The sequence below is a fragment of the Notolepis coatsorum genome (assembly GCF_963971535.1).
Source record: "Notolepis coatsorum genome assembly, chromosome: 20".
Classification (NCBI taxonomy): Eukaryota; Metazoa; Chordata; class Actinopteri; order Aulopiformes; family Paralepididae; genus Notolepis; species Notolepis coatsorum.
The window spans coordinates 5138132-5151139 of record NC_140184.1 but is presented as its reverse complement, the minus strand read 5'-3'; the positions used below and the strand labels follow the sequence as shown (position 1 = coordinate 5151139).

Sequence of the window (13008 nt, the reverse complement as noted above, 5' to 3'; positions counted from 1 at the left end):
ATGACAGATTACAAAGGCACCTCCCTCAAGCTGAACAGTGACATCCAATTGGCAAATTATCTCAATACCTTCTATGCGAGGTTTGATGCTGTGAATAACAACACCAGCCTACAAACCACTGCAATGGAGACTCAGTGTTCAGGATAACAGAGCATGAGGTGAGGCGGACCTTTAAAAAAGTGAATATCAGGAAGGCAGCAGGACCGGACGGCATCCCCGGCCGCGTCCTAAAAGTCTGTGCCGACCAACTGGACCCGGTATTCACTGACATATTTAACCTGTCCTTAGAACAGGCTGTCATCCCCACCTGTCTGAAGAAGTCCACCATTATCCCTGTACCCAAAAAATCCAAGCCTGCTTGCCTCAACGACTACCGCCCTGTAGCTCTCACCTCCATAGCCATGAAGTGCTTTGAGAAGCTAGTGAAGGGCTACATCTGCTCCTCCCTCCCCATCAACCTGGACCCCCTGCAATTTGCATATCGCCCCGACAGGTCCACGGAGGACGCCATAGCCCCAGGTGGTGAGAGCAGGCAACTGCACCTCCTCATCCATCACTCTCAACATAGGGCCCCCCCAGGGCTGTGTCCTGAGTCCCCTCCTCTACTCCCTGTACACACATGACTGTGTGGCACAGCGGAACAACAACACAATCATAAAATTTGCTGACGACACAGTAGTGGTGGGCCTGATCTCTGCAAACGACAAGAGGGCCTACCTGGAAGAGGTAAAGGTTCTAGCGGGATGGTGTCAAGAGAACAGCCTCTCCCTGAACATCAGCAAAACAAAATAGATGATTGTGGACTTTAGGAGGTCGGGGTCAGGGACTACAGCCCCCTCAGCATCGACGGTTGAGAGAGTGAACAGTTTTAAGTACCTCGGAGTCCACATATCCGAGGATTTCACATGGACCACACACATTGACAGTGGTATCAAGAAGGCACGACAACGCCTCTACTTCCTTAGGTGCCTAAGGTGCCTAAGGAAGTTCCAAGTGAGTCAGAAGATCCTCAATAACTTCTACTCATGGACAATAGAGAGCATCCTGACTGGAAATATCACCTCCTGGTTTGGGAATAGCACTGCACAAGACCATAGCAGACTACAGAGAGTGGCCCGTTCAGCCGAACACACAATTGGAGGGGGGCTTCCCACTCTCCAAGACATTTACAACAAGGGCTGCATGGGTAAGGCTAAGAGAATAATCAACGACCCCAGCCACCCAAACAACTGCCTCTTTGAACTGCTGCGGTCAGGCAAGCGAGTCTCATGGCAAGCACAGAGAGACTCAGAAGGAGCTTCTATCCCCAGGCCATCAGGATGCTCAATGAACAATAACAAACCATCAAATACACCCACAGCACACACATCCACATGCACACACTCACTTTAAATAAACAACACACTGTAGCACCCACTTTACCCACTTTAGACACTAACACCGTTTATATTTATTGGTAAGGAGATCTGCACATCAATCTCATACCTCAGTGCACCTCATTGCACCTCACCACCACAAGGTGGCACCACAAGCTAAGCTATACCTCACCATTTCTACACTGTACTGTATCTGCATTGTATATACTGTACATATACTGTATATATGTATATTGAATTTTTTTGTTTTGTTTACACTTGTTTACGTACTTGACTTTCTATTTTATACTTATATTATACTTATTTTATACTATCTTTTTATTTTATCTAGCACAAAACAGAAAGAAGCATTTCATGCAAAAGTATTCTGTATTTCTGTATGACAACTGATAAGAGCCTACGGGTGTCTCTATCTATCTCAATCACCTACTCGAGATAGAACCCTGTGGCCGCCCGATATCCCCCAGCGAGGTGCTAAACTCGCCAAGTTCTCGGGTCAATTACTAATCCTAATCACGCTTATTTCATAGTCATTAGTTAGTTATATCCAGTTCATATGAAGTATAAGCGTAGAAGAGTTGTTAACCTCTTCTTTGTTTGTAATAAACCAAATGTATGTCTGGGAAAACTCCTTTCCTATAATAATGATTATATATCATCATTATCATTATCATCACCATCATCATCATTTTAGGAAAAGCCTATAATGCTAATAATTTGTAAGCCTGATGATATTACTACTCTTTTAATAAGTATTACTACTGCTAATAGTGTAATATTAGCGTAATAACATTAATGATCATTTGCAAGCCCCATAACCTCCGATCAGTTTGACAGGTCCATCAATCCGTGGCCCGACAGTCCGGCCCTGCAGTGGCCAGACCCTCAGATTCCCACAAATCCAATAGGCCCGTCGAACACAGAGATACTGGCGCTTGCAAGCAACAAATAGTGATATATATATATATATATTATATCCTTTATATAACTTTAGCTAAAAGCAGTAACCAGCAATTGATTTAATCTGTATGGCTTCCAGAATATACATATACCGTGTTACTAGGGATGCCCCGATCACGTTTTTTGCCACCGATACCGATCGTCGTGAGCCATATCGGCCGATACCGATCCGATACCGATCGTTTTTGATTAAAAGAAATTAAAATGTATTTTATATAAATATTTTTTTATAAAATATATATATTATATAATTAGACTTGTACTTGTATTATCTGCGATACATCGCCACCACGCAACAAGCTCCACTGTCTGTGTGTACTCTAGTAGCCTCCAGCTACAGCCAGGATTCTCCGGAGCTGCAGCTGGACCTATACTAGAGTAGCCTCGAGCTACGGCCAGGATTCTCCGGCGCTGCACCTGGACCCTATTGGTATAACGTTACTTAATTGTGCTCAGCAAGCCCTCAGCTCGAATACGCATCGAATCAGTGTTATAAGACATTGATATCAGGAGCTATCTGTAGCTACTGCTAGCCGGATATATAACGTTAATACAACGCCTCAGTGAATTATTTAGTTCAATGGGACATTTCGTTTTTAACAGTGAACTAACTTGCGCTAACGTGAGCTAACAGCTAACAGGTATCATACCTACCTACTATACTTGCTGGAGCGTTTGTTGATGTCAGGAGCTATCGGTAGCTGGCCGGCTAGATACCGTTCGGTTAGACAATGCCTCATCATGTATTAAACTAAAAGTGAATAGTTGACTGGGTCATTTTGTAACGGTAGCTAAGCTAACGTTAGCTCAGGGAGACGCCGACACGCCGTCCTCCCGTGTCTCACTAGACTAGACCCGTGTTTACATGCGTGCGGGAGGGGCTGGACTCGAGAGCAGACGCCGCACCACCGGTGTCTGAGACAGAACTCAGCGACAGCGAGTGAGACCGGGTTTGACGATCTGTGAAAATAAAACATTATCACCGATCACCGATCGCATATTTATACTGATTATCGGCCGATAACGATCGGTGGCCGATCGATCGGGGCATCCCTACGTGTTACCTCAGATGAACGCAGGGCGCGGCCAGCGTCGTGACACATTGTGATAGAACAGCACCAATGAAAGCAGTCCACGAATTGGTAAAAGTATTTTAACAAAGTTGGTTTAATTAGAAAAAGTAAGTTACAAAGAGATTGTATTGGAGAAGTCCAATCCAGTAAAAATAAGTATAAAACAAAACATCTCTCTCAAGCATAGCATAGCATAGCTCTTTGCATCTAAAAAACAAAGTATTGGCATAGGGACTCCACTTTGAAAAATAAACAGACTAGGTTCCAGTACAGCGCTCAACCTTGTCTGCTTCTATAAAAATGGCAATCAAAAAATCCAAGAGCTTAGCATAGCTTAGCATAGCTCTTCGAATCTAAAGAGTATTCTTCCTAGGGAGGTTTACTAAAAAATACCCAGGCTAGCTCCATTACACCGCTCAGCCAGGCCTGGGGCTACAAAAATCTCGATCTCAAAAAATCTAACCCGGAGCGAGCGAGCCAGGCTTTATATACCCAGGTTCTGCATCATATCAAGACATCTTATTATTGGTCTAAAATTACAGTCATGTCATTCTACCAGCCAATCAACACATACTTCAGTAAGGATGAACCCTCCTCCCTTTCTAGTCGTTACAGTAACTGGAGAAGTAACAGATTACTTTGTGTTGGGAAAAACCCTATGTCTTCATCTGTATCTAGTAGGCTAGCACGTACTTGACTTTCTATTTTATACTTATATTATACTTATTTTATACTATCTTTTTATTTTATCTAGCACAAAACAGAAAGAAGCATTTCATGCAAAAGTATTCTGTATTTCTGTATGACAACTGATAAGAGCCTACGGGTGTCTCTATCTATCTCAATCACCTACTCGAGATAGAACCCTGTGGCCGCCCGATATCCCCCAGCGAGGTGCTAAACTCGCCAAGTTCTCGGGTCAATTACTAATCCTAATCACGCTTATTTCATAGTCATTAGTTAGTTATATCCAGTTCATATGAAGTATAAGCGTAGAAGAGTTGTTAACCTCTTCTTTGTTTGTAATAAACCAAATGTATGTCTGGGAAAACTCCTTTCCTATAATAATGATTATATATCATCATTATCATTATCATCACCATCATCATCATTTTAGGAAAAGCCTATAATGCTAATAATTTGTAAGCCTGATGATATTACTACTCTTTTAATAAGTATTACTACTGCTAATAGTGTAATATTAGCGTAATAACATTAATGATCATTTGCAAGCCCCATAACCTCCGATCAGTTTGACAGGTCCATCAATCCATGGCCCGACAGTCCGGCCCTGCAGTGGCCAGACCCTCAGATTCCCACAAACCCAATAGGCCCGTCGAACACAGAGATACTGGCGCTTGCAAGCAACAAATAGTGATATATATATATATATTATATCCTTTATATAACTTTAGCTAAAAGCAGTAACCAGCAATTGATTTAATCTGTATGGCTTCCAGAATATACATATACCGTGTTACTAGGGATGCCCCGATCACGTTTTTTGCCACCGATACCGATCGTCGTGTGCCATATCGGCCGATACCGATCCGATACCGATCGTTTTTGATTAAAAGAAATTAAAATGTATTTTATATAAATATTTTTTTATAAAATATATATATTATATAATTAGACTTGTACTTGTATTATCTGCGATACATCGCCACCACGCAACAAGCTCCACTGTCTGTGTGTACTCTAGTAGCCTCCAGCTACAGCCAGGATTCTCCGGAGCTGCAGCTGGACCTATACTAGAGTAGCCTCGAGCTACGGCCAGGATTCTCCGGCGCTGCACCTGGACCCTATTGGTATAACGTTACTTAATTGTGCTCAGCAAGCCCTCAGCTCGAATACGCATCGAATCAGTGTTATAAGACATTGATATCAGGAGCTATCTGTAGCTACTGCTAGCCGGATATATAACGTTAATACAACGCCTCAGTGAATTATTTAGTTCAATGGGACATTTAGTTTTTAACAGTGAACTAACTTGCGCTAACGTGAGCTAACAGCTAACAGGTATCATACCTACCTACTATACTTGCTGGAGCGTTTGTTGATGTCAGGAGCTATCGGTAGCTGGCCGGCTAGATACCGTTCGGTTAGACAATGCCTCATCATGTATTAAACTAAAAGTGAATAGTTGACTGGGTCATTTTGTAACGGTAGCTAAGCTAACGTTAGCTCAGGGAGACGCCGACACGCCGTCCTCCCGTGTCTCACTAGACTAGACCCGTGTTTACATGCGTGCGGGAGGGGCTGGACTCGAGAGCAGACGCCGCACCACCGGTGTCTGAGACAGAACTCAGCGACAGCGAGTGAGATCGGGTTTGACGATCTGTGAAAATAAAACATTATCACCGATCACCGATCGCATATTTATACTGATTATCGGCCGATAACGATCGGTGGCCGATCGATCGGGGCATCCCTACGTGTTACCTCAGATGAACGCAGGGCGCGGCCAGCGTCGTGACACATTGTGATAGAACAGCACCAATGAAAGCAGTCCACAAATTGGTAAAAGTATTTTAACAAAGTTGGTTTAATTAGAAAAAGTAAGTTACAAAGAGATTGTATTGGAGAAGTCCAATCCAGTAAAAATAAGTATAAAACAAAACATCTCTCTCAAGCATAGCATAGCATAGCTCTTTGCATCTAAAAAACAAAGTATTGGCATAGGGACTCCACTTTGAAAAATAAACAGACTAGGTTCCAGTACAGCGCTCAACCTTGTCTGCTTCTATAAAAATGGCAATCAAAAAATCCAAGAGCTTAGCATAGCTTAGCATAGCTCTTCGAATCTAAAGAGTATTCTTCCTAGGGAGGTTTACTCAAAAATACCCAGGCTAGCTCCATTACACCGCTCAGCCAGGCCTGGGGCTACAAAAATCTCGATCTCAAAAAATCTAACCCGGAGCGAGCGAGCCAGGCTTTATATACCCAGGTTCTGCATCATATCAAGACATCTTATTATTGGTCTAAAAATACAGTCATGTCATTCTACCAGCCAATCAACACATACTTCAGTAAGGATGAACCCTCCTCCCTTTCTAGTCGTTACAGTAACTGGAGAAGTAACAGATTACTTTGTGTTGGGAAAAACCCTATGTCTTCATCTGTATCTAGTAGGCTAGCAGAGGCCCACAAGGTCATAGGCACATTCCTAAAGGCGTCCAGCAGTATTGAATGAAACAATTGCCCTGCTGTAATATACAATACATGGTCCTTCTAGCATGAATAGCCTATACGCTTATATATATATATATATATATATATATATATATATACAGATATACAGATATATATACATAATCATTTACATCATAATCATAATAGTACATCATACATACAAAATGTGCCACCCTGCCTCTTAGCTTCTTGGAGTGGAATCTTTCAAGGCCGCATATAGAGGAAGCACATTCCTACCCACTCTAACAGAGAACGGACTCTGAGCAGCCCCCTGCATTATCAAATTATCATTGTCTCCTTTACTAGCAATGCCTATATATAGTTTATATAGTTATACAGGTTACATAAGTAGGAGGAAGAATACAAAAAGACTTTCGTCATAAATCACTGACTTTCAGTGCTTAGATCAGAGGCCTACTCATCCTGTTATAATATGCTTAGATTTAAAACAGATATATACAATAAACATATGCTTAATCCTTTACATCATACAAGTGACAGAGAGAACAGGATGTCAAAATAAAAGGGTCACTTCGTGGCTCTTCAACAATAAAGAAACTTGAGACTTGAACTTGAGAGAGGGACGGAGAGACGTTAATGCTTTAACTTTGGAGATTAATTGAAATTATTTAAAGCGTTAAATTTTTTTATCTAGATTAATCTATGGAGTGAAAAATGTTCAACGTTCTGAACTTTCAGCAGTATCTTTGCTTGTTCTTTTTTTGCATTGACTCATGCACCTTGAAGATGGAACACATTTTTGTTTTACATTTATATTACTGGTAGTTCATACAAGACATTATCGTCCTCTAAGACAATCTGCACTTTAACATAGGCCTGGGTTGTTTTTATTTCTGTTAGCGCCGCGGATATAAGAAAGAGGTCTTTAAACCTGAGTCAATGTTGATGGTTTTGTTGAACATTTGTATTTCACAGGAGAGAAACTGTATTCAAACGATCAAAGAAAGCTATTAAAATTGTCTTTGAATCTAAATATACTTTCTTTGTGTTGATTCTACATTAATTCCATGATTTTACTCAAGTAAATATCTGTTACAAGCTTCGGTCTTAAGTAGAAAAATGCGATTTTTTTATCTAGATTAATCTAGATTAATTACAGAAAATTGTGAGATTAATTAGTTATATTTTTTTAATCTATTGACAGCACTAAAATATATACCAATTCAAATAGTTTGACCTGCGAGATATACCTTGTAGGTCTGCATTTTTAAATGTAAGGAGTAAAAAGTATGTTTTTTTTTCTCTGAAATGTAATTGAGTAAAAGTACAAGTATACAAACCTAATACTACTCGAGTAAAGTACAAATCCCCCAAAAACATTAAGTACTGTAACAAAGTACAATTACTCAAGTACTTTACACCCCTCTGTGTGTATTTTAGACTGAACCGGAGTTGATCGAGGAGACCAACGTGGACCGTCTCATTGGGCCCCGGGGGGGGGGTCACCTGTACGGCCGCGGCATGAAGGGCCACTCGGAGACCTCCACCCTCAGCTCGCAGCCCTCCATCGACGAGGTGAGGCAGCAGATGCACCTGCTGCTGGAGGAGGCGTTCAGCCTGGCCTCCGGGGGCCACTCCACGTCGGGGAGGCACCACCACCACCACCACGCCCACCAGGGCCACTACAGCCCCGGGCCTCCCCCCCTGCCCTACACCGACGTGGTGACCAGCGCGCCGGGCACCATGAGTCGCGGGGGCCGGGGGGGAGGCGGCCTGCACTGGGTGCCGTCCTGCGGAGCCGACATCTATCAGTGTAGTTTACCCAAACCAGTAAGTGGGGGTGGGGCGGGTGTTGTTTCGCTTAAACCCTGGGTCTCAAAGGAGGGTCAGGGGGGGGAGTCGTGTGTGTGTGTGTGTGTGTGTGTGTGTGTGTGTGTGTGTGTGTGTGTGTGTGTGTGTGTGTGTGTGTGTGTGTGTGTGTGTGTGTGTGTGTGTGTGTGTGTGTGTGTGTGTGTGTGTGTGTGTGTGTGTGTGTGTGTGTGTGTGTGTGTGTGTGTGTGTGTGTGTGTGTGTGTGTGTGTGTGTGTGTGTGTGTGTGTGTGTGTGTGTGCGTGCGCGCGCGTGCGTGTACAAAGATATACATTTCAAATACACCAACATTTGTATCAATAAGTAAAGGTGTGCCACAGGGTTCAATTCTAGGTTCTGTCCTCTTCACTATTTACATTAATGATATTGTGTCTTTGCTGAATGGTTGTCAATCCCATCTGTATGCAGATGATACTGTTGTGTATTGTATTGCTGACTGTAAAAGTGTGTGTGTGCGTGTACAAATATACATTTCAAATACACTAACATTTTTATTAGGGCTGGCACCTCAGTATCGGTATCGGTCCGATACTGGCCAAATTCACAGGATCGGATATGGAAAAAAACAGGAAGTATTTCCCGATCCGATACATGCCGTAAAGCATGGCATCACGTGAACAGTAGTAGCACGACAACAACATTGGCGCTACGCGAGTCAACTTGTTAGCAGTGTGCCGTGATCACGTCAGCTGTGTGGAGTTATTTTAAGCTCAAAGAAGTGTAATATCTGCAACGCAAGTATTTCTAGGGGTGGCAGCAACACTGGAAACTTCAACACCACAAACATAATTAAACACTTGCAGATTCATCATGGAAAGGGAGTCTGCTGAGTTCATACGTGCAACGAATGCCAAGAGGAAACGTTTTACCGCAGCAGTTAACATCGCTGGAAGCCATTTAGAAGCGCAAGAAACTCCCTGCAGACGGTAACAAAGCAAAGCTGATAACCGAGAATAATAACCCGAATTTATTGTGCTGGAAGACCAGCCCCTTTCTGTTGTTGAAAATGTAGGTTTCCGACGCTTAGCCTCGCTTTATGTTGCCAAACCGGCATTTTATCTCCGACACGGCTATCCCAAATAAGTACAAGCAAGTGTGCAAGTTGTTTTCTAAATGCTTGGAAAACGTTGACCACCTTGAGTTAACCGTTTGTCGTGTGGTAGTGAACGGGTTAAAATGGCAGACATCCAGCGGCTTCCGCCGCTGCCAGCTGATTTCTGCATGTGCACCAATCACAGCTGGACAGGCTGATATGGCCATCCAATGAGCAGCCTGCACCCGTCTCAGTCATTTACATTCTGCTGTTGCTTTGCTGTCATCACTGCCACCTCCGCCTCCCCAACCTCCACTTAATTAATGCTCTCTATTGATTGATTGCATTTTTTTATTGAGCAGAATTTAAAAGAGCATACCGAAGCATGCAATTACGAGACTGGCACAAAATAAATGCATGCCTGTGTGCAAAATAAAACATGGAACATAAAAACGTTACATTACCTTCACACATGAATATAGTAAAATAGCAGTAAAATAACATGCTCTACTGCATGTCATGGGTCAATATCGCTGTGGGGTGCCTTTTGGTATGCTCAAGAATTCATTTTGCAATGTTAACTTAAAGATGACTATGAAAGCGTGTGTTACAGTATAGTGGGCTATGTTTTTATATTCATAAAAAAAACTTGGCTCTTTAGATAAGGTAAACCAGGGTAAGTTGCCCCCTTCCCCATGTCTATTATCAATTCAAATACAGATAATTTGAATATTAATATAATATGTACACTAGAAGAAGTATGGTTAAGTAAACACATTTAGAGGGTAATTAAATCATAACCGACTACAACTTCGTTATTATAAAACTACATGTTGCCTTCATATTTGGACCAATATCTCCCTGCAATGTACCCTCCCCCACCACACACACACACACCCACACCCACACACACCCCCACACACACACACACACACACACACACACACACACACACACACACACACACACACACACACACACACACACACACACACACACACACACACCCACACACACACACACACACACACACACACACACACACACACACACACACACATATACACAATCTGCGGAGCGCAATGGTGTAGATAGAGAAACGATAGGAAATATAGAAATAGATGTGTTCGAGAAAACGCATTTCAATAATCTAACAGTTATGCCTCATATAGTAAAAGGGGCATCTTCCCCCGCTACCTGGAGCTCATCTCCCCCCGCTACCTGGAGCTCATCTCCCCCCGCTACCTGGAGCTCATCTTCCCCCGCTACCTGGAGCTCATCTTCCCCCGCTACCTGCAGCTCATCTTCCCCCACTACCTGCAGCTCATCTTCCCCCGCTACCTGGAGCTCATCTTCCCCCACTACCTGGAGCTCATCTTCCCCCACTACCTGCAGCTCATCTTCCCCCCCCTACCTGGAGCTCATCTTCCCCCACTACCTGTAGCTCATCTTCCCCCACTACCTGGAGCTCATCTCCCCCCGCTACCTGGAGCTCATCTTCCCCCGCTACCTGGAGCTCATCTCCCCCCGCTACCTGGAGCTCATCCTCCCCCCCTACCTGGAGCTCATCTTCCCCCCCTACCTGTAGCTCATCTTCCCCCGCTACCTGGAGCTCATCTTCCCCCGCTACCTGCAGCTCATCTTCCCCCACTACCTGCAGCTCATCTTCCCCCACTACCTGGAGCTCATCTTCCCCCACTACCTGGAGCTCATCTTCCCCCACTACCTGCAGCTCATCTTCCCCCCGCTACCTGCAGCTCATCTTCCCCCACTACCTGGAGCTCATCTTCCCCCGCTACCTGGAGCTCATCTTCCCCCGCTACCTGTAGCTCATCTTCCCCCGCTACCTGGAGCTCATCTTCCCCCGCTACCTGGAGCTCATCTTCCCCCACTACCTGCAGCTCATCTTCCCCCGCTACCTGGAGCTCATCTTCCCCCACTACCTGGAGCTCATCTTCCCCCGCTACCTGGAGCTCATCTTCCCCCACTACCTGCAGCTCATCTTCCCCCGCTACCTGTAGCTCATCTTCCCCCGCTACCTGGAGCTCATCTCCCCCCGCTACCTGCAGCTCATCTTCCCCCACTACCTGGAGCTCATCTTCCCCCGCTACCTGGAGCTCATCTTCCCCCGCTACCTGGAGCTCATCGTCCCCCACTACCTGGAGACCCCTGAAGAGCAGAGCCACCACATCCAACTGTATCACCAAGTTAAATCCACCACACAGACCTTCTTCAATGTTCTTTCTCTACATGCATAGGTGGAACTTTTGAATATATTTTGTATTAAATGTCCTCTATACTGTATATTACTTTCATGTTTTGCAATTACTAAAGGGTTAAGCATATTATTGTAAAAAGGGTAGGTATACTGTATAAGCTTAGGCTTCTTCCTACACATTTTCGGTCATTTTAATATGAATGTTTTCTTTCTATTTTTATACACCTTTTGGAAAAAATTACTTATTACTATTGATTTCGATGTACACTTAATGACTTAATGGTCAAACGTTAATGACCGAAATAAACTAACTAATTCACTAACTAACTAACTATAGGTGATGGCAACTATGTGAGGGCAGTTATATGTAATAATAATAAAATTTGTATTAATACAATAGTCGTTATATCAATTCCCTTCCTGATCGTTGCACGCATTGCCCCACTGACGATCTGGGGAAGTGTAGACTATCACATGCTGCACTACTGTTGGTCTGGGGAGGGTGTAGACTACCACATGCTGCACTAATGTTGGTCTGGGGAGGGTGTAGACTACCACACGCTGCCCTACTGTCGGTCTGGGGAGGGTGTAGACTACCACACGCTGCCCTACTGTCGGTCTGGGGAGGGTGTAGACTACCACACGCTGCCCTACTGTCGGTCTGGGGAGGGTGTAGACTATCACATGCCTCCTCTGATACATGTGGAGTTGCCAGCCGCTTCTTTTCACCGACGAGCGAGGAGTTTCACTGGGAGAACGTAACGCGTGCAGAGTTTCACGCTATTTCCCCCGAGATCCCCTCCCTGCCGAACAGGACGACCAGTAGGAGTCGCTGTTTACAATGACCAGGACACACACCCCACCGGCTTCCCACCCGTGAACACTGCCAATTGTGTTCATAGGGACGACTGACCAAGCCTGAGGTACCACTGACGGCTATAGATTCGAACCCAGAGTCTCAGCGGTGGTAGGCGAGTGCTTAGACCTCTACGCTACCCAGCCGCCATACTGTGAATATTATTGAATGACTTTTGTTTCCCCGTTAAAGGCCTTTCGCTTCACCCAGCTACCTGAGATGGCTATGGGCTCCCCTCCACCTCCGCTACCTCCTCGTACCGGCCCACCTCCAGGGACATCCTTAAGACAGTAAGACGTAAACACACACACACGCACACACACAGACACACACACAGACACACACACACACACGCGCGCGCGCGCACACACACACACACACACACACACACGGTATTTGCAGCCAGTCATTCTGAAACCCATAAGACATTCAATTCACATTTAATCTGATTTATATTCAAATCGTAG

At 44.3% G+C, this 13008-nt stretch overlaps 1 protein-coding gene across 1 annotated transcript in view; it reads left to right on the top strand.

Annotated features, from left to right (window-relative positions):
* Window positions 1-13008, top strand: part of LOC311247279 (UPF0606 protein KIAA1549L-like) — a gene marked incomplete at both ends in the record, with an annotated part of 170423 nt that overhangs the window by 147163 nt on the left and 10252 nt on the right. The window contains 2 exons of the mRNA XM_084337639.1: window positions 8006-8395; window positions 12734-12831. Of these exons, the coding sequence (XP_084193765.1) occupies window positions 8006-8395; window positions 12734-12831 (488 nt within the window). The remainder of the gene's footprint in view (window positions 1-8005; window positions 8396-12733; window positions 12832-13008) is intronic.